Genomic DNA, 26,046 nt, shown 5'->3' with positions numbered 1-26,046 from the left:
TAATCCACTGCTTTTGATGTTTATTAGGTTTACAAAAACTGTACAATTTTTTTCTTAAGAAAGGCATTAACTTAGTACTGGTATCAAATAGACTAAACATTCATTAACAGGAAAATATTCTGATTTTTATTTTTGCACATTCTCAAGTACACAATTACAATAATGTCACACATCCCTATATGATTTTCTTTTTATGTATTTTACTTTTTTTACAAAGTATACAGAGGGAGGGACATACAATATTTAATAGGATATTTCTACAGAACAATAACTTATATTATGTCCTTGTAAAAATCTGTACCTCTTTAAAACATTTAACTGAAACATCCATTTTTGTTTAGCTTTGCTAATCAAAATTGTTTTAAGAATTAAAACTAGGTTGTAACTAATGTCAGTACATAACAGTGACTACAATTTAATTTTCTCTTTATACAGACAAATACATTTTATATTCACTTGACCAAACCCTTAAATACCTTTTAAAGGCTTCAATATTGTGCTTTAAAAAGAAAACAACTGTGTATGATTCCAGGTTATGTAAGAGAAATATAAAGTGTGTAAAGTGTTGTGTTCTTTATCTTTCAGTTTATTTAAAAAAATATAGTTAAATGACCCATTTATATTTTCTGAATCAATTGTATAGGTCATTTCAAAATTAATAAATTTTTACTTTAAGTGTTTTACAGTATTTCTGGGGAAAATAAAAAGGGAGATTTTCAAGGTTCTCACAAAAAAACAGACAGAGCTTTCAAGAATAGCAGGGCAACGAATCATGGAATTTTACTTTTTTTTTTTTTTTTTTAATTAAAAAAAGCACATTATGGGAGCCAGAAGGACACAGGAATTCCCTACGGGTTAGGCTAGGGAAACCCATGCCTTGGTTTGACTGGCATTTAGGCTGGAGTTCATACCAGCCTAAAGCACTTGATTTAGAACTAGACTAAATTAATCTAGCACTTTAGAGGCTTGCCAAACACCAAATATTTAGATTTCTAACCCTAAAAATCTAACTTCTGAATACAAATATTGATGGCAAAGAGAAAGATGAAAGATAAAAACCTAAGGGCACAAAGGGGATGGAGCACCATAACAAGGTGGCAAGGCAGCTATCGAGTGAGAAGATTACTAAAGCCCCCTTGACGTGTCACACACATGTGCCAACAGCCAATTCCAGGGACCCCATGAACGGATTTTTGTTCTTTAAGAGTCGCCCTACCATAATCAAATCGTAATTAACCAAGTTCATCACACAAATGTACGACTGGTTCCAACCTACGTGTTACTAAAACTGCCAACTCTCAAAGAAAAACAAAATGGAAAGACCTGGTGAGGTTCCAAATAAGGCCTCAGACTTTCCTTCTGCACTTGGAACACACCTCTATCTCCTAATCCAAGCCAACTTGACTGTTAAGTTTTTCAAGCCTGCTAACTGAAACTGTCTAGTAACTAGCAGAGCACGCTGAACCTGCCAAGTGTAAGTCATAATTAGCACCGATTCTCTGGTCCATGGAGCCATCGTTCCTCTCCGTCCCCCTCACTTGGTGAGACAGAGAGTTCTCACTAAGCTGCTCCAAGAGAACTGAGGGAGTCACGCCTCGATGCTCACTAGCTTTTCAGAAAAATATAAAGGCATGGAGCTGAAACTGTATGAAAACATTCTATCTAAAAACATCTTAACCTCTATTTTCTTCAATTATTTTTCAATTATCAAAGATATTTAAAAGAAAATACCTTTACTCTTTAAAAATACTAGTGTCCTTATTTTCCTTCTAATTCTTCACCTGAGTAGTCTCTCTGAAGAGCATGACTTACAAAATGCTCTCTCATGCATCCCTGGATCTTTCATGTTATCGTAAATTTAATACTTTTCATTATAGATTTTAAACAACTACTACTTGGGGTTGTGTGTATAAATATGTAAAATAAGCAATACACACACAGATACATGTTATATATATGTGTATATATATAATTCAGAGTACATTTACATATATAAAGTTGCAAAAGATCCTATGAACCACAAGTCACCTCCAGGAGATTCCAAAATGCAGTCCTCAGTAAGTTTCATTTGCAGCACACAACCAACCATTCCAGACAAAGCAGCACAGACAGAATAATCAAAATACAACAAGACCACGCAAAATTTTCCAGAAAGGTTTCCTTAAAGTTTGCTATGCTGACAGAATATGCAAATAGTTCAAAGAAAGCAAAAAGAAGTATACTTTGTTGCTAAACAAAATGAAAAGTAAACACAAGCCCAGCCACTGCTCTTTACTCAGCATGCCAGGGACTCAAAGCTCAAATGGAAACTTCCCTTGTTGCATGTCTAAAAGTACTAAGCAAGATAAGTAAATGACTTCCATGTTATGATCATGAGACCTGACCATAAAATCTCCCATTCATATTAGGTATCTCTGGCAATTTTATTGTGAGAAATTTATGGGAAAAAAATGAATCAACATGAATACTTTCAGAGTCACCAATCTAAAGTTACCTTAAGTTAAATGGTCTTAGAAGAGTACCATCAAGGTAAGCAAGGTAAATATTTAAATAAATATAAAACTTCTAAGATAGAAAAATTCAGTATAGAATCAAGGATTACTTTATTAAAAGCAACTAGCTTGTTGCTACTTTTCCCCATTTATTAAACAAACTGAATAGAATTCAGAACACACTACTGAACAAAATGTAAAAAAAAGTTAACTAGAAGCAACAATCTATCTGTACACAGCATAAATCAATATACAGTATTGTATGTGAACTAGACTGATTGGCTTTAAAATGAATTTCCTGCGTCAAGGCCAGTATCTCTACAATTGCCTGTAAAAGTATTATTAGGGCAGGCCAACTTCTTTATGATGCCGCATTATGTGCTGGTTCTTTTCCGAAGGTCTTCGGAACCCTTTCTTGCAGTACTCACACCGGTGAGGATAGTCTTTTGTATGAATGGAAATAACGTGTCGCTTAAAGCCTGAGGCATCCGTAGTGCTATACTCACAGTACTCACACTGATACACTTTCCGGCCACTGTGTGTCTTCATATGCTTTTTAAGCTCATTCTGTTGCCTAAATCCCTTCCTACATCTCTTACACCTGAATGGAAGATCCTTCGTATGAACAGAGAGAATATGGCGACTTAGCACAAATGGATCTGCAATCTTAAAGTCACAATGTCTACACTGGTGCATTTTTTTACCCTTGTGGGCAGCCACATGTTTCTTGAGTTCCGAAGGCCTATGAAAGCCTTTATCACACATGTCACACTTATGGGGGTAGTCCTTCGTGTGAACTGAAATTATATGTCGTTTTAAATCACTTGAGTTCGAACTCTTGTGGTCACAATGCAAACACTGGTGTGTTTTGCTTTCTTGGTGGATAAGAGCATGTTGCTGCATCTCTTTGGTATCTGAGAAAGTCATAAGACAAATGTCACACTTGAATGGCATCTCTTTACTATGCTTAGTTTTTACGTGTGTTTTCAAGTTAGAAGAGTCTGCAGATCGATATTCGCAGTACTGGCATTGGTACGGCTTCTCCCCAGTATGGATTCGCATGTGCTTTTTGAGCTCTGATGGGTGACGAAAACCTTTACCGCACTCTACACAAATATGAGGAAAGTTCTTGCTGTGGACTGCCAAAAGGTGGCGATTCAATAACCCTTGCTCAGCTGTCTCATATTCACAAAATTTACACTTGTGCATTTTGTTAGTTCCTTTTTCCTTATGCACCATTTTGTGGGTAAACAAAGCCCCAGCGTGAGAGAAATGTTTCCCACACTCATCGCATTCAATGGCCTTCTCTGCCTTGCTGGTCAGCTTGTGGCTCTCCAGATGATTGTGTAAACTTATCTTCTTGTTGGTAGTGTAGTCACAGTCAGTACAGCGGTATTTCTTCTTGGCAAGGTGTTCAGGATGGTTTTTCATGTGCCTTTTCAAGAAACCTCTCGATTTAAACTTCTTCCCACAGATCATGCAAGGGTAGACAGTCAAAGGATGTCCATCAGGGCCAATAATTATTGCTAGGAAGGACAAGAAAAGAGAGCATAAGGGATCAAACCAAATTCTCTTTCAGCTGCTTCAAATATTTACCAAGTGTTCTGAACACCACTGGTCAACGACTTGTAAGTTGGGCTATTTGCTATTTAACATTCCTTTTATGTGTTTTTCAACATAAGAGATATAGCAACTTAAGTCATAAATAATGAGAGCCTGGTCTGGAAACTTCACTCAGTAGGACTGTACCAACCTCATTCCCTCGAACTTAACAAGATTAGTGAATAAATGTATGACTTCTATGAACTAGTGATTAAAGCCTTATCAATTTAAAAATCTGGGAACTTATTCATAAAAGTAAAGTTTTATAATCAAAATTCTTGCTTTGGTTATTAAACATTATTTATGTTAAATACACCCATAAAAATTTTAATATGCAAATCCATATGCAAGAATAGACAGAAGTATGTCAGATGCACTGAAGTACTTATCCTGCTGCTCTGTAAATTATGCCTGCTTCATGCTAACATAATTGGCTCTTTAAATATATTTTTTAAAGTAAATGCTTATAACCCATTTGAGGAATTCCTTTTCATTTCCACATAAAAATCATCCAAGTTTTGAATTTTTTCATCCATGTTTGATCTATTTACTGTTTTTCATCCAAGGAAATCATTCATGAATATCACTGAATTCTGAAAACTGTATTTTCAAATTCAATACACAAAAGCTACATGTGGTCTAGCAGCTAAAATGCCATCGCGACACCCCTGTGGACACATACTGAGAGCTTCCTCTGAGAGCTTGCAGAGCATGCTGCACCATGGAATTTGTGCACCCTCACCTGTTTGGTACTGCCTCGAATCAGGTCTTCTCCTTTTCTTTGGTTTTTGTTTAGCCAGTCTGCCGAGGCCAGCAGACTCATCTATGTGCAAGAGGGCACTTGCAGTGCCATTCCGGTTTTCAATTCCATCAGAATTATTACCTAACAATACGCATTAAAAAACAAAATTATACAGTATTATAAATGATAAAGTTAGAAATTCTTTTACTAATGACAACAAAAAAAGTAAGCCATGATACTCATGAATGACAGAAATTCCCCATTCTAGGTAATGGATTTTATGAGCACATTCATTTTGGCGGGACAGTAGGAAATGCCTAGTTTCCAAAGCTAAAAACGTATCAGCATTTTCTCCACAGGCTCCTTTGTTGTCTCCCAAAACTGTAAAGTCATGGGCCAGATGTAATCAAGATGAAAAGTTTCAACTTGAAAGCCTGTGTATGTCTTGCAGTACTTCCTTCTAAGTAATATAAACATGAAGGAAATTCCCATTAACAATAAAGACAAAAAGTAGACTTTATAATCTTCCTCTCCTGTTTACATGACAGTCAAATAACCCTAATAAGGTACTCATATTTCAGTTTTCTGAAACCTAAGACCACAGACATCTTTTTTAATCATGATCTCATGTCCAAAAACCAGTTAAACCAATCCTAAGACCCACTCTGTGACTTACCATACGCTGCTGCCCAAGCGATTGGCATGAAGGTTTTGATTTCATTGTCATCCATTTGCTGTTCATGTGCAGCTGCTGCCGCCGCCGCCGCTGCCGCATCCTCCTCTCCTACAATCACTTCCATATAGACTTCATCAGCGATTTCAGCAACATCTACATAGTAAATTGTAAAGACTTTTCTCATCAGGTTTACAGGAAACATACTTTTATTTGAATTCAGTTAATAAACAAAAGGTCCAAATATTATGTACCTAGAACATAGCCTTTGTGTAGTAAGCACTCAATAAATATTTGTTGAATGGATCATTCATTCAATTCTTAGCTTTTGCCAATTTGGTTTAAAAGCAATACTCTTTTTTGGACACACGGTCTCGCTATGTAGTTCAGGCTGGCCTTGAACTTACTATGTAGCCCAGGCTCAAACTCATAGCAATCCTCCTGCCTCAGCCTCCCAACTGCAGGGGTTACAGGCATGCACCACCACACCCGTCTTAAAGCAATATTCTGGTTCCTTCTAAATATGGCAGTGCAACAATCTCAATGATGCTACTTGTTTCTTTCAAATACTGGCCATTCAAAAAAGAGAAAGAGTTATGGACACACAAAGCTTTCACCACCTACTTACTTAAATCTTCATCTTCTTGCTGAGAGTCATTGACAGTCATATAAACCATCTTTTCCCTGGGAACACGAATACTGTTGTTCTGGTCAAGTAGCTCAACTCCATGGTCATTCTCCGGTTCACTCTCCACAATGTCTACAGTTCCACCTATCAGGGAAAAAGGCAGGTCCACGGGTTTATTTGAAAACTTCATTGTACTGTATATATTTTTTTGTTTGGTTTTTTTCCGGTACCGGGAATCGAACTCACGACCTTGCGCTTGCCAGGCAGGCGCTGTGCCGCTGAGTTAAATCCCCAGCCCCTGTATATTTTTTTAAAAATTACTTTTTTTTTGTAGTTTTCAGTTACTTTAGAATTCTTGTTTAAAAGTTATCTTCAGAAAATATTTCAAATGCTATCGATCTAAACAACACAGAAGTAACCGGGTTGAACCATTTGATCAGGATATACACAGTGTACTAATTAAGGCTTTTTCTTACCTAAGTCATCCTCTCCCGGGTCAGCTTTAAAAATGTACACCTTGATGACTTCAGGACAGTTGCCATCCACTTTACAAGGATCAATTTCTGACTCTGCATCCATGGTCATTCCAGACGAACCATCATGTTCTATTTTGCCAGCATCATCCACTAAACAGGCAGGAAACAAACACGTCACAAATATTAACAGAAAATACTTACATAAAATGTTACTGTTTTCTGAAGTCTTTTTATAAAATAATCTCTAATTTGATTCACAAAAACTTGGGTGATTTTACCTAGATAAGTAGAAGGTTCAATAAAGACATTTCTAAAGACATCTCAAAATGGGATCAGGCACTAAAGTAAAAAGTACAGCACAAAGAGAAAACTCCTGGTAACCTACACAACTGTAAGTAACAAAGAATACATTTAGCCTTTGCTAAGCCATAGGTAAAAACATTCCTACACTAAAGATATGCTTTTAAAACAGCGGCAAGGCTGTGGGAAGAAAAGAACCTTTCTAAAATTGTTGGTGGGAATGTGAACTAGTACTACTACTATGGAAATCAGTATGAACGTTCCTCAAAAAAGAAAAAAAGTAGAAATTCTATTAAACCCAGCAACTCCACTTCTAGGTATCTTTCCAATCATCTGTTGGAAAATGGATATACCTTGACAAAATAACGTTAAGTGAAATAAATTCATGAGCTTAAATACTGCATTTTCTTATACAAAAACCCCAAAGCATATATAATTTAAGAAGCAAAATAAAAGAGAATAGTAAACAAGGGGATAGATCTTTTGCAAATGGGAAAGGGACCAAGGGGGGCTCGTTTAAAAAGAGTTAAAATGTGTTATGACTAGGCCTGGTGGTGCACGCCTATAATCTCAGCACTTGGGAGGCTGAGGCAGGAGGATCACTGCAGAGTTTGAGGTCAGCCTGGGCTACATAGTGAGTTCAAGACCAGCATGAACTACATAGTGAGACCCTGTCTTGAACCTTACCCTCCAAAAAAAGATGTGTTACATACAGGCACTAATTCTCCACAATGAATGTAATCATTATGTTTAGCTAACGTGCATTAATAAAAAATAAATCTGAAAAATATTTATATGTATTACTTCAGTTACTATTCTTTTTGTGTGTGTGTGTGTGTGTGGTTTTTTTCCGGTACCAGGAATCGAACTCACGACCTTGCGCTTGCCAGGCAGGCGCTGTGCCGCTGAGCTAAATCCCCAGGCTCCACAGTTACTACTCTTGAACAGCATCTAATCTAATCTATTATGAGCATCCCTAGCACAACAGAAAGTGTGGCAAAGATTAATGAAAATTTAGCACCCAGGACAATTTATCACAAAAGTTAGTTAGCCTCATGAACGCTGAGTCTATCAAAGAAACAGTTCTCTCCACTCTAGCCCTGCTGGCCTGCCTGGCACAGCTGAGACCAAGCAGAGAGGAAGAGGGCCAGGCCCAGGAAGGAAAGCTCCTTTAGCCTGTCTTCAGTACCTGCAACAAACCTTTGCAATTTCTCTTTTCCCTTTTAGTTCCCTTTCTAGTGTTCCTCTGCTGGATATATTTGTTTTCCTTTTGGCTGGATATTTATGTTTTATTTAATTCACAAACATTGAATCACAACTAGATTTTATGCTAGATATTGGAGATAAAAAATAAGAAAAATGTATTCCAGAAGCTTGCTATCTCATGGGAAAGCATGAGTAGACAGTTATTCTTAAATGTAGTAAGAATATAGCTACCATTTACTAAGTAACCAAAGTAATATTTAATACAAATCTATGAAGGAGGTGATACTGTGTTCTAGACATTTTACAACACAGCAAAGATTAGAGAGGCTGAGTAACTTATTTGGAGTCACAGAATTCAAATCTCAAACCACATTAATCCTAGTTTGTCAATTTCTGGAGTTTGGAAGATAAAAGAAATAAACTGGCAGAGGCAAAATGCAATTTTTTAAAAAATCAATAAATAGTTCAACTATCTAAAGATGCTTGCTTTTAGTGAAAATCAGATGAATGTGCTCATGACTCAGGCAAGCCGAGTCAGTGTTGCAATCAAGGACAGGGGGTGATGATTTTGACCACTGTAACATTTTAAATTCATTGTCATCTGTTGTGTGATTTATACTCATTAAGCCAAGACGGAACTGACATTTCAACATCTTTGAACTGATACTTCTGCAAAGTCCTATCATGCTCTCAATCAGATCCAAAAATTGTACTTATCTAATCAAAATTCTTACATAGAACATCAAGATGATGAATCCAGTATCTTAAAAGCCAACATTAAAAAGCAAAAATATAGTAATAATTTATCAACTTGGCTTCTGACTTACTGAGAATCAAGACCACCCGCATCACAAATAAATTACAAAGAATTGCTAGCAAACACCATCCCCAAACCTTTCTTATATGTCATTTACATAAAAATCATAAAATTTAATCAGCTGACTTCAGATACAAAGAGCCAAGAAAGTAGTAATGGGCCACTGAAAGTAGTAATTTTAGTCTATTTCTGACACCATAACATCATTAAATAGAAAGCTATATTTTATTTTTATTTTAAACAAAAGAAAAAATAAAAACAATGGTATAAAATTTCAAAACAAGATTGTAGGAGAGTAACAATACAGAAAGCTATATTTTAATACACATTTGGTTTCAAAACCAAACATGCCACTTACAAATGCCCTTATTGATAAATCCAACTTTTCCTTACATAATTTAAAGTTAAAATGAAGACCACTTATGAAGAAAAAGTAAAAGCTTGTTTACACACAAGATGATATTAAAATTGAACTCTCTAATGCAATCTTTAATAATAAATTGATATGGAACATAGAAAAGGATTAGAGCCAGAAATGATTGGTCAGTGCCATACTGTGCACTGACAGTTACCATGGAAACAAAGGAAGGACATGAAATTCAGGCTGAGAAAAAGTGCACTGATTTTAGGTATAGAATAAAGTAGGGACAAAAGTAGAGAGACAAGAAATAGTATGATGCTGCTGGGCGCGGTGGCAGACGCCTATAATTCCAGCTCATGACTGAAGCTGAAGCTGAAGCTGAAGCTGAGGCAGGAGGCTCACTGTAAGTTCAAGGCTAACCTGGCATACATAGCAAGACTGTCAAAAAAAAAAAAAAAAGAGAGAGACACAAGAAAAATAAATTTAAAAAGAATGGCATTATGCTATGGGAACACATCCTCTGATATTGTTGGGGCTGAAGGTAAAACATGCCACAGGGCCTGGTGAGAAACACAGCAAACTGCTAAGGCAAAGCCAGGTCACAGAGGGCCTGGTGCACCTGGCAGAGGAGCTTAGACTTAACCCTGGTAGGCTAGAAGTCTCTCATCCTAGTCCGGCATCCAAAAAAAAGGCAGCTTGGGGTACTTCTTTTAAAAAAGCAGTTTTACCAGGTCAGAATATGCAGGGATAAGCCTGATATATACAGGTGGTTTTAGAGGCACCCTGTCCCTAGGATTCTGATCATAGGTTAGAGAGTATCTGCTGCAGATGACAGAAGATTTTTAAGCAGCAGATGATGGCCAATGACAAGATCGATGCCCATTTTTGCTATACCATCCTGATGGCCTCGGAAAGACAGGGGTGCAAGGGATTAAAGACATGAAGCAGGGAGACCACTTGTGAGTCTGCTGCAATAACATAGGTGGTAGGTGCCACATGTCAAGACCTCGCATCAGGACAGAAATAGTATGAAGGGGCAAGAGGGTTGGTCTTGAGGCCTATCTTGGGACTAAAATGAACAGGACCTGGTTGGGAGTTTCTGATTTAGGAGGCTGAGTGATGGAGATAAGAAATGTAAGAGACACGAGGAAAAGGACTTTTCTTCCTGAATGTTTAATTACTTTAACATCCCAAGGATAACCACCGCAAAAGCTCTCACATCCAGTGCACTCCTCACCCACGCTGTGCCCTCAGTACTCCTTGCTTGCTTCTCTCAGAGTAAGTGACTCATCATGCTATTATCTGCTTTTCCCTCTTTCTTTACCAACTGATACAACAGAACCTGTATTTTCATTACCCGGTCTATAAAAGCATGGCAGAGCACGGCAATAGCACATGCTCAGAATGGTTCCAAAAATGACTGAGATGTGAAATCAACTGCTGAGTATCTGGGTCTGAAACCTGCAAGGTGATACACAGATTTGGGAGCCATCAGCTCTGTATTAACTAAGGCTGTGATCACTTACGAACAATTGGCAGTATGAAGTAAGACAGGGTTGAGGACAGAGTCCTGGGGAAGGCTATAGTTTAGGGAGGGACTTTCTTTCACAAAGGAAGTTGAGAAGGAAAAGCTGGAGAAGTTGGGGGAAGGGCATGAAGGAAGGCAGAGAGTTAAAAGTTGTAGAAATCCTAGTGAAACCCATAGTGGTAAATGCAACAGGCATACAAGTCAAGGAATGTTCGCAATGACTGTGGCAACCCGAGGTTACCAACATTCCCGGTGAAAAGCAGTGTAGGTACGGCTGCATGGTGTCAGACTGGAGTTGAGGAGTCAACAAAAGATGTGAATTTCAAGTCTAGTTTTAAAAAGGAGAGCAAGTGGGCAACAGTAAGAATAGGCTGCAGGGTCAAGGACTTTCCTGCTCAACTGATAAAAATGCTCAGGCATATTCAGTCTGGGAGAGCGACTAGAAAGCCAGAGGCTAAAGTCAGAGGACATGGTACAATCTCTGGATCTAGATCTCAGAGGGAAAGGGAAACTGTATATGAAACGAGGAGGAAAGAAGAAGGAATTTTCCTCAAATAAAAGGAGAAACATTCTATCCTTCCAAAACTTGAGGAGGTAAATGGGAATAAGAATACAGCTCTGTTGTATTCAAGAAAGGGGAGAAAGACTACAATAAAATGCACAAAGTTGGAGGAGACCATGGCTAGTGGCTTCAATTGCAGACATGAAATAGGAAGTAAAGACTTAAGTACAGTGAGAGAAGAGCAGGCTGGGTTAAAAGCCCAAGAAGCTACAGAAAATGAGCTGATCCAGGACAAACAGAATGACATGAAGGTACAAAAAGACTAGCTGGTTAAACTCCGCCATTTAAAAAAAAAAAAAAAAAAGATTCTTTGAAATCTAAACACAACTAAAGTATCTAGGTTATGCTTTATAAAAAATGTTTTGTAGGGGGAAAGGTATTTTTATGACATACCCAGCTAAGTGAGCCAAGGTTATTTTGGAATTTCGAAGTGAGCAGTATTGGATGAAGATCTCACCAAACTAGTCAGAAGAGTCCAAATTAAATCAGTTATACCTTTAAAAAACTCATCTCTGAATAGTTTAACTCTAATCAAGCTGGTATAAACTTTTAGTAAAGTTTGTCAAAACTGATTCTAATAGGTACTGGAAAAATCAAATGTCCTTGTGTTTACAAAGAACATGTATGTCTTGCATAGGTTAGTTTATCAGTGCGCTTATAAAACCTCTCATGGGAAAATTCTAATCATGTTAGAACTTGTGAAATGCCATACATTTACCTAAAACTTGAAGTAAAATACGTTTGCTTTCATAAATGTGTGTGAAAAGTACCTCAACTACATGGGCTTATCTGATAGCAAAGCTATTGTATTATTTGACAAAAGTAGAATTCACCTTCGGATTTTCACCTTGAGAACTTGCCCTACTAACTCAACCTATGAAATTATTCTGAATTTGAAATATTACAGAACTGATTTAAAAAAACACTTTGATGGTCCTGTTAAGTAATCAGAATTTCACTGTGATTTTAAAGCTACCATTAAACTGAATTTCTAAAAACAGATAAAGAAGGCTTCAACAAAATTGAGTCATCATATGTATGATTTCTGCATAAGTGCCTTCTTCTAATGTAGTAATGAAGAACTAGAGCTTTAGAATAAGGCCTCTCCAAAATAGAAGAGCATAATTTTTGGAAATTAAGACTACTTCTAATAATAACTACTATTTGCATGGCATTTTGCAATTTCCTTAGTGTTTCTACATAGTTTTTATTTCATTTGATTCTCATCATTTCCAGATAAAGAAATAATGGCTCTGAGTGGTATATGACGTGTCCAAAATCAGTGAGCTACTTAGGGGTTCAGGAGAGGGTGAGGATGTGTCTATGTTTAGAACATAGACCTTTATTTTCATCTCGGACTTATCTATATCAAACCAGCCAGAAATTCTATCATGTTAGTACATTTCTTTCCCATCCTTTTCTATTCCTTTTTTAAAAAGTAAAACTGGCATCACAGTTTCATCAAGTCTTATATAAACCTCAAAACTGAAGTAAAACTTTAATTTACCAATAACCTCAGTAATACCAAAATATAGAGGCATATTACATTTCAAGGAAGCTTCAGTACAGCTTCCTTAAGACGGTAAATTAGGGGATGATTATTTGCAATGCTAATAGATACTGTGGTATCTAAAAATACAGTTCATTAAGATTTCAGCAAACCCAGTAGTTTCTGGTTGGGAAAACTTATAGGGCAGGTGGTACAGGGCAGGAGGATATACCACTTAAGGGAAGGCTGATCTAATTTTTTTTTTAATTAGTAGGCTGAAACAGTTCCTATATAGAGAAAATAATCTCATGGCAAGAAACTTTACGATAAGGAACGGTGATTGCGACAGATAATAACAGCAAATATTTTCTGACCACATACAGTTTTGTCAAGGATATAGACAGACGTGTGTGTGAGAGAGGGAGAGAGAGTCACGGAATTGCATTTTATCTAAATTAACATCATGAAGAGACATTTTTACCATTCTGGCTCTTTCCCTGCAAACTCTAGACTATCTCTTCATTTACTCAAATTGCCTAATCTCTCAAGATCAGGTTGTATTTGTCTTCCCCAAGGTAACAAAGAATTGCCTTTTGGTTGATCTCTCTCTCTCCAGGTTTCCTACCAAACACCCCTAGATACTGCCCCTAGTCAGCTTTCCTAAGGCAAGGATCCAGTCACCTAAATCTTCTAGCACAGAAGGGAAACCCACTTCCTAATAAAAGACAAATCACACAGGGCCAGGGATACAGCTCAGCGGTACAGTGCGCGCCTGGCAAGCGCAAAACCTCTGACCAAACTGCCTTTGCCTGAGTTCTGTCTCCCCAAAAACATCCATTCACCCAACTTCCTCAACTTTGCTAAAAAAAGATTGTTTAGGTTGCTTGTTGAATTGTACTTTTTTTTTGTACTGGCAATTGAGCTCAGGACCTCGCATTTGCCAGGCAGGTGCTGTGCTGCTGAGCTATATCCCTGGCCTATTATGTATTTTTAAAGTATAAAAGGAAAATAAAATGTGTTCAAATTCTCACATCACTCCCTACCCCCACAAGGATTGTTAGAACTTACAGATCATTAGCCATTTTTCTTCACATTTACATACGTGGCAAACAAAGAATAAACAGAGTTAGTTGTTTTAGTCTTACTATCAATACTGGGGATTGAACCCAGGGCCTTTGCACTAAGCTACATCTTAAGCCCTCTTTTTATTTTTCAAGACAAGTCTCCCAAAAGCACTAATTTGCCCAGGTTTGGCTTGAATTCGCGATCCTCTTCCGTCAGCCTCCCAGAGCGCCGGTATCACAGGCATATGCTACCACACCCTGCTTGAACAGAGATTTTTAAAAATAAAAGTGGATATTATAGCATTTTAAACAAAAAGTATTACATCAGAACTCACCTGAACTCAAAAACAAAACAACCTCAATGCTACAGAGGATCCCATTCCCTCCAGTCTCCCCAGTCTCCTGCCCTACCCTCTTTCCATCACAAAGGCTTACAGAGCCACAAACCTGGCAGGCTGCCTTTTGCCTCTGCCAGCAGCTATGTAGTTAAACCCAGTCAGAAAAACACACCACACACCCCATTTATGGTTTTGCTTTAAATTCATGACTCTGAACCTAGAGCGGACCTTTTTTCATTCTCCCCTTTTCCAGGTTCTCTCTTCCCCTCAAATCTAATACCACCTCCCCATTCTGGCCACTGTTGCTGACTTCATTTTTTTCTTTCTTTCTTTTTCCAGTGTTTTCAGAAAGGGTCTCACTATGTAGTTCAGCCTGGCCTTGAACTCACAGTGTAGCCCAGGCTGGCCTCGAATTCATGGCCATCCTCCTGCCTCAGCCTAAGTTCTGGGATTACAGACATGTGCCACCATGCCTGGCTGATCTCCTTTCTTACTTCACTGAAAGAAGTCAAACAACCAAAAAAGATTCACTACCCACCTACCTGTAAGGAAGCCCACCTGTTACCACAACCCATTTGCATTTCTCCCTAACATCCCCGCTTCTTTACAGAAGTACCGCTCTTTACTGCTCTAATCCACTTCTCTTGTATCATCCGTTCAAAGGGCAAGGTGACTGCCAATTCTGTCTAGGTCTCAGCAGATAAATACTAAATATTAACCACAAGGCCAATCTGAAGCTCAAATTGCTTGTAAAGTTTCAAAATACAGACCTTTTCCCAGTCTCATTTTCCTGGGGGAGGGGGACATCTTTGCCTTGACTGCTTTATTCCTGGTATAAATCTAATCAATACCCACACTAAACACTATACTGAAAACTCCTAATTCATTAATCTTAGTGTTGGTGGTTGCTTAGGCATAGTGGGAATGGGAAGGGTTAGTAGGAATGATAGCTAAAGAGTATGGGGTTTCTCATTGGGGTGATGAAAAACTTTAACAGTGGTAAATAATAATCCCAGCACTTGGGAGGCTGAGGCAGGAGGATTGCTGCAAGTTCGAGGGCAGCATGGGCTACAAAGTGAGTTCGATGTCAGCCTGAAGTACATAGTGAAACACTGTCTCAAAAAGACAAAAAAAAAGTGGTAAATAAACAGTGGTGATGGTTGTACATCTTTGACTATACTAAAAAACACAGTCTTTAAATGAGTGAACTACATGGTATATAAAGGACATCTCAATAAAGCTGTTGTCAAAAAGTTTATTTCAACATTTAAACTGAATCTAGGGTTAGAAAAGAATACTTCTAATTAAAAGGGAAATGTCAACAAGACCTAAAAACTGACATCTCACAGATCATGTTACTATCAGAGGTACCCAACGAATATTCTGTTCCTGCAGCTGTTGAAAGGCAGTCTCTGACTCATCCTCACCAGACCTTCTCCAGCTTTCTCTACTGCACACACTGTTGTTTCACAAAATGGCTTCTTGATTACCCAACTGCAAAGTATAACTCCAGGTGGCTGAAGACTACTTGCAAAGAGATTAGGACAGTCTTGCAGCTGCATCAGATTAAAGGGGAACTAAGAAGCAACCTAAGTAACAATTCAAACTTGCACTGCTCAGCCAGCCAGAAAACTCCTAAGGGCCACAAAGAATACCACCATATCTAACCTGACCAGAACCAGGTAAAAGCCAGTAGCTACTGGTAGGGAAGAAATGCATTGCTAAAACCTCAGGCGAGGAACAAAAAACAAAATGCAGACTTGTAGCTATAACATTCATTTACTCAACAAATTATCTACTTCCCAAATGGCTGGATGAGAAACATGGGTAAGCAGCTAAGACACAGGGAATAGCTCTTGTCCTCAAGAAATACAGAATCAACTTAGAAGCAATCCTAACATCTAGTATGCAAAGACTAAAGAGGTCACCCTGACTTCAAAGGCAACTATACTGTGACAAACAGCACGTGTCTATACACACTATAATACTACAAAGAATGATGCTACTTCATCAGCACTTCAACTGAGACTTGTTAAAATTTGTGTATGTGTTTGTGTGTGTGTGTGTGTGTGTGTGTAACAGTGGCATAGTTTCACATTTATTAAAGGCAGGGGAAAAAACAGAAGGGGAGGGGAAGAACAGGCTCTACAGAGCAAGTTTGGGCGGAGTAAAGAAAAAAAAGAAAGAAAAAAATACACCCTACAAGGTAGGACGGGCTACCATTAAGGGGCATGATAGTCTTTAAGTGGGACTTTTAAAGGACAAAAATCTGCAACAATGGGCAGTAAAGATATTATAAAAGCTATTTATTAGAATCTTAGATTTAATTACTTACTAGAATTTTTTACAATTTTTACAGTGATGGAGATTTAACCCAGGGTCTTGCATACCCTAGGCAAGTACTCTACCACTGATCTACATCCCTCATTTTTTTTATTTTGAGACAAGGTCTTGCTACATTGCTCAGGCTGGCCTTGAACTTGTGATCCTCCTGCCTCAGCCTCAGCCTCCTAAATAGCTGGGATTACAGATCCCAGCACATCAGGCGCTACTTAAATTTTGAAAGAGCTCAATTATGTTCTTTAATTTAAAAAGTCACTACTGGGGGCTGGGGATTTAGTTCAGCGGCACAGCGCCTGCCTGACAAGTGCGAGGTTGTGAGTTCGATTCTCTGTACCGGAAAAAAATAAAAAATTTAAAAAAATTTAAAAAGTCACTACTGAATAAATATCACAGGAATTCAGAGATACATTTTTCATCATATTATGGAAAGTAGTAAAGCCGACTGCTGATAATGACGTCTCAGTACTCTGCAACGATGGATGAAATTAGACTATATTTCCTCCATACCCTTACCACAAAACCCCTGCCAATTCTAAACCTATGAAGTCAATTCCAAGTTTTAAGTTAAAATGCAACATAAAAGAAGTCTCTTGCTGGGAGACAGAAAGGAGAAGTGCCAAATTCCAAAACAATCCATTGGTGTGATTCCAAAACTAATAGTAAATTAGATTGTTTGATCATAACTTTGAGGGGGAAAGGAATGACGGAGGGGAAGAGAAAAAAAGTCCAGGAATGCCTGTATAATAGAGAAGACAAAAAATATTACCGAAAGTCCACTATCTCTGAATCCAACTGAAAAACAATCCAATCATTATAGTAAAATAAGAAAATAACATAGAGCGTGTGTGTACATTTAAATATATGTATTCTCTGAACTTGTATATGACATTTTAAAAGGAAAATAGTCGGGCGTGGTGGCGCACGCTTGTAATCCCAGAACTCAGGAGACTGAGGCAGGAGGATTGTTGAGAGTTTGTGGCCAGCCTGGGCTACAAAGTGAGCTTAAGGCCAGCCTGAACTGCACAGCGAGACCTTGTCTCAGAAAGATTAATCTATAAATAAATACATAAATACGTGGAAAATAATACATCATAGTAAATATATTACGTCAAGTGTACCAATAAAATCTGTGATATCAAAAATAAAAATATACAAAAAATACACCACTAAAGCAGTTTATATTCATCTATATTTACTTCTTTAGGAATATTAAAATCTATATAAATTAGTAGAAACTCAGGGTCTAAAAGAAAAATGAGTATATATTATATTTTCATGAAAACTTTCTAAGACTAGACGGGCATAATCCCAGCAACTTGAGAGGCTAAGCAGGAGGAATACAAGTTCAAGGCCAGCCTGGGCAATGCAAAGGAACCCTGTCTCCAAATTACAAGTGCTGGAATGTAGCTCGTGAGAGTCCCCGGATGCAATCCCTAGTACCACAAGGGGGTGGGTGGCAGCAGGGAAGACAAGACAGTTCAGTAAATCTGGATTCTGTAATGCAATCTATAAACCTGCTACGCTGTGTCAATCATCACTAAACAACTTGTTGTTTTTTTCAATGACTTCTTTTGAGGGCTGAATTTCCTATAAGAGTAATAAAGGCAAAAGGCTAGTGTGCAGTTAAAGGTCAAGGCAATGCCTTGCATGTTACTCCTTATAAACGTGGTTAGGAAGGCAGAAAGGGCAGAAAGGGCAGAAAGCACAGAGGCAAGAGGGCTGTCTCCACTATTTCACCAGACCCTCTTCCCCTTACAAACTGAATAAGCACAACTCTCTTTCCTCTAGCCTTGACTCTGGGTTGCACAGTCTCAGGACAGAAAATCTGAGAGTGCTATTTAAAAAGAACAAATGCACACTAAATAGTATGTCTTACAGACTCCCAATCTCAGCTGGCTGCTCAGTGCAGTTCAGTAATCTAACAAATCTTAGTTTCCTGTCCTGGCCCCTCCCCATCAGACTAAAACTTTTCAGCCCTTTACCATTGTTCTTCAGCTTTCTACCCAACTCTGTAGCTCTTCTACATTAGGAGATGAACCTGCTTCTCAGAGAAAATAGCTCCCAGCATTCAAATACTCCTTTAACTTTCTGGTCTCAGAGAAGAGGACTCCATTCTCCCTCTCCAGCACTCACCTAACAGCCACCCACTGCTGCCCTGAACCCCAGTCTCTTCTTCTCTGCCACCTGCTCCAGATGTCAGCCCTCTCTCATCTTCACATTCCCCTGCCCAGTGGCTTGTTTCCTGTATCTATAAGCACATTCAACATGCTTTCAACACCCAGCCAATCAGGAAAAGCTGCACTCTTATTCTGTCCTTTCACCAACCAAAATGGCAATCTATACAAACTGCTTCACTTAACTCCACTTCCACAAATTTCTCAATCCATTACAATTCATCTCTTCCATCTCCTCCCTCACACTGCTTTACTGAAACTCTTCTAATTTAGACACCAATAATTTCCTAATTGCCCAATAAAAACCTGCTTTCTCCTTAGTGGCTGATACTTGTAGGGATTCTCTGAATCTTTGACAGTGTTGAAAACACTCTCAAGGTTTTTCTTCCATTTCCTCTTCCCAAAACTCTGATTTTCATGGGATTGCTTCCTCTGCTTAAGATACCCGAAAAATCCATATTTGGCACTGTTAGTCTAACAAGCATTCTCCAGGGTCTACCATATTTCTACGCAGAATATTTTCTCTACTCTATTGTCACAAACTTCTCCTCTAGCCATACTTCTCTCAAAAACACCAAATTCACATTTTTAACTGCCTAGAAAAAAAAGAACCACCAGACTGTCCCAAGCAAGCATTCAAGCTTTTTTAATAAGTTCTAAATCTTTTTCCCCCACAAAACCTATTCTTCTTGGGTTATAACCAAGACCTAATCTCCCAGTGTAGAAGTCTGATGGTGATCCTTATATTACCTTTCTCCCTCAAATCACCATCCCTGTTTTATGTCACCAAATCCCACCCATTTTACTTCCTAAGCTCTTGAATCTACCCCACTCCCTTCCCTTTTACTATTAAGGTCTTGGGGTCTTCTTTATCTCATATATGAGCCATTTCAACTATCTCTATCAGTAATATCTCCCTCACTGCTATCAAGATTATCTTCCTAAATTCAAAATTGAAACAAGATATCACACTTTTCTATATCAGACTGGCAAAAACTAAAAAAGGACAATAACATCTGGTGTTGGCTAGAACATAAGGAAATGGACCATCCAGAGTCTCACAGTGAGGACAATCATATTACACAAAATACTGAGGCAATATAACCAAACTTGTAAATCTCTGTACTCTCTGATCGAGCAATTCTATTTCTAGAAATTTATTCTAAGAAGCTAAACAAAAAGTTTAGGACCCAAGTGCGTCCTGAAGTTTTCATCTTTCCCAGCAAAGGTCAGGGACAATCCCCCCTACCTTTACATACGATGCCACTTGCCTGGAATGTCTTCATCCCACTCGTGCCCTTTTCCAACATCCAAAACTAGAACTTATCCTTGACTTCAAAGGTCAGCTACTCCCTGTCTCCCCCCAAAATTCAGGCACACCTCTATATCACACTGCAACCCTTCTCTCCTACAGCAAACTAGAAGGCGCCCCCTGGACCACAGTTTTATGTACTTACTTATTTAGTGCATACCCCTTCCTGCACTATCTACAACAGTGTCTGCCACATAGGGGTCCCAAAAGCTTGTTGAGTGAAGGTATTTTCTTCCTCTTTACAGCAAGAATTCTTTGATTTCCAAAATCTCAAGAATTTTTAAAAGGTATTTCCTAAAATGGTGGTAGACTCCAATACATTATATTAAATTCCTGTATTAAAATAGGTATGTAAGAAAATACTCTTGTAAATTTCTGAAGACTTTATGAGTCTTTGCTTATTTGAAATTTAGTTCCTTAAGGCACAAGAATTCCCATACTGGGTCAGAACTGTGGTCTAGTCGATCTAGAATTTTCTCTATGACAGTGGTACCAAGAAATATATTGTAAGAAGACACAGCGATTCTCCCAGATGCCAAGTTAAACATTTAGAGGTGTGTCTCAAAAACACCTTTTCTTCTATAATCTAATATGAACCCACCATACTTGAAATACTGTTTCAGAATAATGGTTCAATACTATACCAGAGCTCTTTCCCATGCTGTTCAATATATAAACAATATTTTACATATAATTACAGGCAGTACAGCTGGGCATGGTGGTGCACACCTGTAATCCCAGCACTCAGGAGTCTGAGGCAGGAAGATCACAGTGAGTTCAAGGCCTGCCTGAACTGCATAGCGAGACCCTGTCTCAAATTAAAAAAAAAAAATTATAAGCAGTACTGTCCACCCAAGAACATAAGTGCACATTTCAGGCTCTGTCTAGTGGTTTGTTCCCTGTACCTATATGCATACAAGAATGTAAGTAGTTTGGTTATGCATTTTTCTAAATTGAACTCCTTATAATTTTCTAAAGGGTTCTTAAGTTTAATAGAGATTCCTAACAGTCTAATCACATCCTTCATGACTTTATGAAGTTCTATTCCTTTTAGCCTGTGTTTTTCTAGACTGAAAAAAATCTAATCTTTCTGTTCTGTCCTTAATACAGAAGCAACTCAGTTGGCATCATTTCACTTTGCTTAATATGGAGTTATATCTTACAGACTTCATACTAAAACAGTGCAGGTAGGTCTATGAGATTTACTTTAATTGTACAGACACAGCCAAGAAAATTTCACCCGACTTGGGTTAGGAAAGTAGTCTCCAAAAACACCTCTGACAATCACTGTGCCCCAGGACTTACAGGAGATCATAAGGTAGTCCTCGCAGTTGCTTTTGTCATCATCTTGCTGGTCCACAGGGATCCCGTTGGCATCTATGACTGCTTCAGAGGCACAGTCTGCTACCAATACTTCTTCTGAAACTACGTCGGTGGTCAGAGGATCAGTGACGATTTCCGCCTCTACGACACTATCATGAACTATGTGTTCAACATGTCCAACATCAGATACATGTATAGATTCGCTGGTTAAGACGTGTTCTGGCATAGACATGGACGCTGAAGTAATGTCAGAAGCTAAGACATCATCTGGAACTGTGCAATGTGCTAAAGAAACTTCTTCAGTTACATCTGAGTCCAGCACCTGCTCAGGAATGATGACCGTTTCAGATACATCTGCTTCTCCCATGATATCTGGGCACTGAACATCTTCTATAACAACGTCCTCAATAACATCTTGGATGACAACAGAGTCTGGGTCATCAGGAACAAAGTTATGCACAGTTATGTCTGAATCCACAACATCTGACACAAAAACAGTTTCTTGTACTTCCACGACAATTTGATCACCATCCATGTGTGTAGCATCAGCTCCTTAAAAAAAAATTAAAAGGACAAATATCAGGTAGGCATTTATCACTGTCTCAATTAACATTAAGAGTTATTTGATTTCTACCAGGACAGTAAACTCATCAGTTCTCACATATTAAGATACATTAAAGAAAAAAAAGAGAATTTATCTTTGAATCAATTAAAAAGATGCTTTTAACACACTGTGTATTTATTCCAAATCAATTAGCAAATAAAAATGTATATACTAGAAAAACAAAAAAACAGGCAGTTGCAGAAGAAAAATATTTGTGAAAGCAAAATTGCAGGCACGTTAAAATTAAACTCATTCACAGGTATTTCAGGAATGATTATAAAAAGTAAGTAATGTAACTTCAGGTGGCAAATGTACTATTTATTCTTTTCATTACATGTGTTCTTCATTTCTTTTGTTTCTTGCTCCATCTCCCTAGCCTCAAATCACGGTTTTTCTTCCTTCCATCTGTCCCATGTACTTCTTGTACTTCCCTTACGCTTTGTCCCTTCCTTCCATCATTCTCCTTTCACCCTGATACAGCAGACCACCAACATCCTCCATCTATGACTGTGGAAATTTGGAAATCAACCTCACACTCCACGTTGATTTCGAGGACATAAAAGGATGAGGGTATAAATGGAAACAGTGATAGAAGATCACAATTTGGGAGAAAGACAAATAGTTAAGAACACCACGGATAAAACAAACACAAGTGCAACTGTGCTGGGGTGGGTAAGGGTGAGGGTAATTAGAGTGGGCCTACCCCAACTTCACCAGGGCACTCTGCCTCCTCCCTCCTTGTAGATCCCAACTCCCAAGCAAGTTCCTCACAATCCAGGAAACCTCACTCTAGTCCACCAATGGGAATAAAAAGCATATATCCTTGCTAAAAATATAAAATTAAAAAAACAGTACCTTGATTCCTGGCCCAGAGAACAGCAAAGAAAGTTTTATAGAAATATTACTGGAGAAGCTCTTAAGGAGATTAGTGTTTCAGTTGTGACTCAGGTGAGACTGAATCCAAGCAGGTGCCTAACTCAATCAGGCAGACCCTCAGAGAAACCTATGGCTTTGTCAATCAACAAAAATGATCAAGGGCCAACAAATATTAAAAATTATAGGAAATGTCAGTTAATACCTATTTTAATTCTAAAAATAGTGAAAAAATATGCTCATTTTAATTGCTTTCTTTTTTCTACTTTTTCTTTTGGTACCGGGAACTGAACCCAAGACCTTGCACTTGCCAGGCAGGCACTGTGCCACTGAGCTATATCCCGGCCTACTTGCTTTAAATTTCTAAGGAACCTCTACAAAAGGGTATATACTGATTTGTTTCCAATATCCTCAATACTACCATCAAGTGATAGATCACTATAATCTCCATTTGACAAACATGAACATCAGCACATTTAATGGCAAGAGCACAGGTTACAAATTCTACATCAGAGAGAAAGGTTATACACTTAATAGTTTTGTGACCTTGGGCAAGTCATTTAACCTCTGAGTGTCAGTTTCCTCATCAGCAAAATGAGGACAGTAGTATCTGCCGTGCGTACCTCACAGGACTGTGGTGATGATGAAATGAGAATGTAAGGAAAGTGTTCTGAAAAACTGTAATGAGAGGCTTCATTATTATTATGACATATGAAAACGGAGGCCCTGGCAGATTAAGTGACTTGCTCAAAGATAAACAAATACCGTAAGTATCAACAAGCAGGACTGAAATGCAATAGCTTTTCAATCTACCCTTAGCCCATGTCCCAGGTTTGCCTGCAACAAGATTACGCAAATAAACACTATACATTTTTCTCCAAATAGTTTGATGTCTCTTTCAAGCAAATTATACTTCATATTCCAATGAAGAAAGAATTAGCAGTGTTACATTTGCCATTATCAAACTGAAATAACCAAACTTTAAAAAGCTATTCCAAATTGTTAAGAAAAACATACACCCTCCCCCACTATACAGTTTAAAAATTAAAAATCACTAATATTTATGTTTTTGATATGCTGCAATCTATTTAAAGCTCAACAGAAAACTCATTAACATTTTATTTGCAAGAATAGCTAGGTTAAAGGTTAGGGATTTAGCTCAGCGGCATAGTGCCTGCCTGACAAGCACAAGGTCGTGAGTTCGATTCCTGGTACCGGAAAAAAACAAACAAACAAAAACTATATATATACATATAAAATAAGAATAGCTAGGTTAGTATGATATAAAACCATTTTACATTATAAAAGCAAGTATAATCACTTTATAATGTTACATAATAAGAACCATGAGTAATTCAGAATTGTGAATGCCCTTTTTTCTATTTTTAGAATTTCATGAATATGATTTTCCTGTATGCTCTGGAGAGTGAGGTAAAACCATCCTCCTGACGCAAAAGGTTCATTTTTGGAACCTGTGAGAAAGAATGCTGTAAACATAGGACAAGGTCAGAATGTGGATGACCTTGGGTTCATACGTCATCTGCTGGGTAATACTGAACAAAGAAGTGACATGATGCACATGTTACGGTAAGTGCTCTTACCAGTGGGCTAGATAAAAGAGACATAGGGATAAGGAAAATAATGCAAAAGTTCCAGCAGAGAAAAGAAGATAAAAAGAGTCTACATGACAGAAATACAAAGAAGAGGAATAGATACAAACAAGGAACATTTTTAAAGAGATAACCAACAGGACTGCACAAGATGAGAATAACTGAAAACACTAAAGTTTTAATATTGCTACTTTTACCAACTGAGTAACCCTTACCCAAGAGATGGGACGAGAAGTATTTTAGATTTCAGATCTTTTAAGATTTTAGAATAGCTGAATATATGTAATGAACAATCTCAGCAATGGGTTCCAAGTCTAAATATAAAATTCATTGTTTCATATATACCTTATAGAGATAGCCTGAAGGTAATTTTATACAATATTTTTAGTGTGCCTGGGTTTGACTGCAGCCCATTACATGAAATCAGGTGTGGAATTTTCTACTTGACAGTCATGATGGCACTCAAAAAGATTTTTGGATTTTTGGGTCAGAGATGTTCAATCCATGTTGTCAAGAATGTGAGAACTGTTGTGAAGTTTTATTTTGTGTATTTCAGACAGTCTCACTACACAGTTCAGGCTGGCCTTTTACTCACTATGTAGCCCAGACTGGCCTCAAACTTGCTGTGATCCTCCTACCTCATGCTCCTGAGTGCTGGGATTACAGGCATGCACCACCACGCCTGGCAGGAGTCATATTTTTGAGGTGGAGAATAATGTGCTCACTTTAACATTTGTAGACTCTGACAGGATATCTAAGTATGTGTGCTTCCTTTTTTTTTTTTTTGGTACTAGGAATTGAACTCAGGACCTTACGTTTGTCAGGAGGCTCTTGTGCGGCTGAGCTACATCCCAGGCACAGGATATCTAAATATGAATATCAAGAGTCTAGCAATTTGTAAGTTTTTAGGCTAACCAAGTCTAAACTGGTAGATTAAGCTGGGCGTGGTGACACATACCTGTAATCCCAGCACTTGGAAGGCTGAGGCAGCAAGATTATTTGAGTTTGAGGCCAGCCTGGGCTACAAAATGAGTTTAAGGCCTGAACTGCACAAGACCCTATCTCAAAAAAGACCAAAATAAAATAAAATAAAATAAAATAAAATAAAATAAAAATAAAGTGGCAGATTAAAAGTGGAACAATCAGGCCGGGTGTGGTGGCACAGGCCTGTAATCCCAACGCTCAGGAGGCTGAGGCAGGAGGATCATTGTGAGTTCGAGACCAGTCTGGGCTATAAAGTAAGCTCAAGGCCAGCCTGAACTACATAGCGAGACCCTGTCTCAAAGGTTAAAAAAAAAAAAAGTGGGGGGCTGGGGATTTAGCTTAGCGGCAAAGCGCCTGCCTGGCAAGCGCAAGGTCGTGAGTTCAGTTCCCGGTACCGGAGAAAAACCAAAAAACAAACAAACAAAAAAAAAAGTGGAACAATCCAAGTAGTTATACCTGTTGCATCGAAAAATGAGTTTGGCTCTTGTGGTTGTAATTGAAGTCCATCTTCATCCATGGCCTTTAATTCTCATCAGTCACAGCTC

General features: G+C 38.2%; 1 protein-coding gene across 1 annotated transcript; it reads right to left on the bottom strand.

The window, feature by feature from the left end:
• Zfx (zinc finger protein, X-linked) lies at window positions 1-26,046 on the bottom strand (the record flags this gene model as incomplete). Its single annotated transcript, XM_005407841.2, is given in 7 exon segments — window positions 1-4,018; window positions 4,837-4,977; window positions 5,513-5,665; window positions 6,138-6,281; window positions 6,614-6,763; window positions 21,413-21,982; window positions 25,958-26,046. Coding segments are annotated over 7 exon segments (2,403 nt in total). The 3' UTR covers window positions 1-2,834.

This window comes from Chinchilla lanigera, unplaced genomic scaffold, assembly GCF_000276665.1.
Source record: "Chinchilla lanigera isolate Chin_1 unplaced genomic scaffold, ChiLan1.0 scaffold00108, whole genome shotgun sequence".
In the NCBI taxonomy this organism is placed as follows: Eukaryota; Metazoa; Chordata; class Mammalia; order Rodentia; family Chinchillidae; genus Chinchilla; species Chinchilla lanigera.
This window is presented reverse-complemented; position numbering and strand designations above follow the sequence as displayed.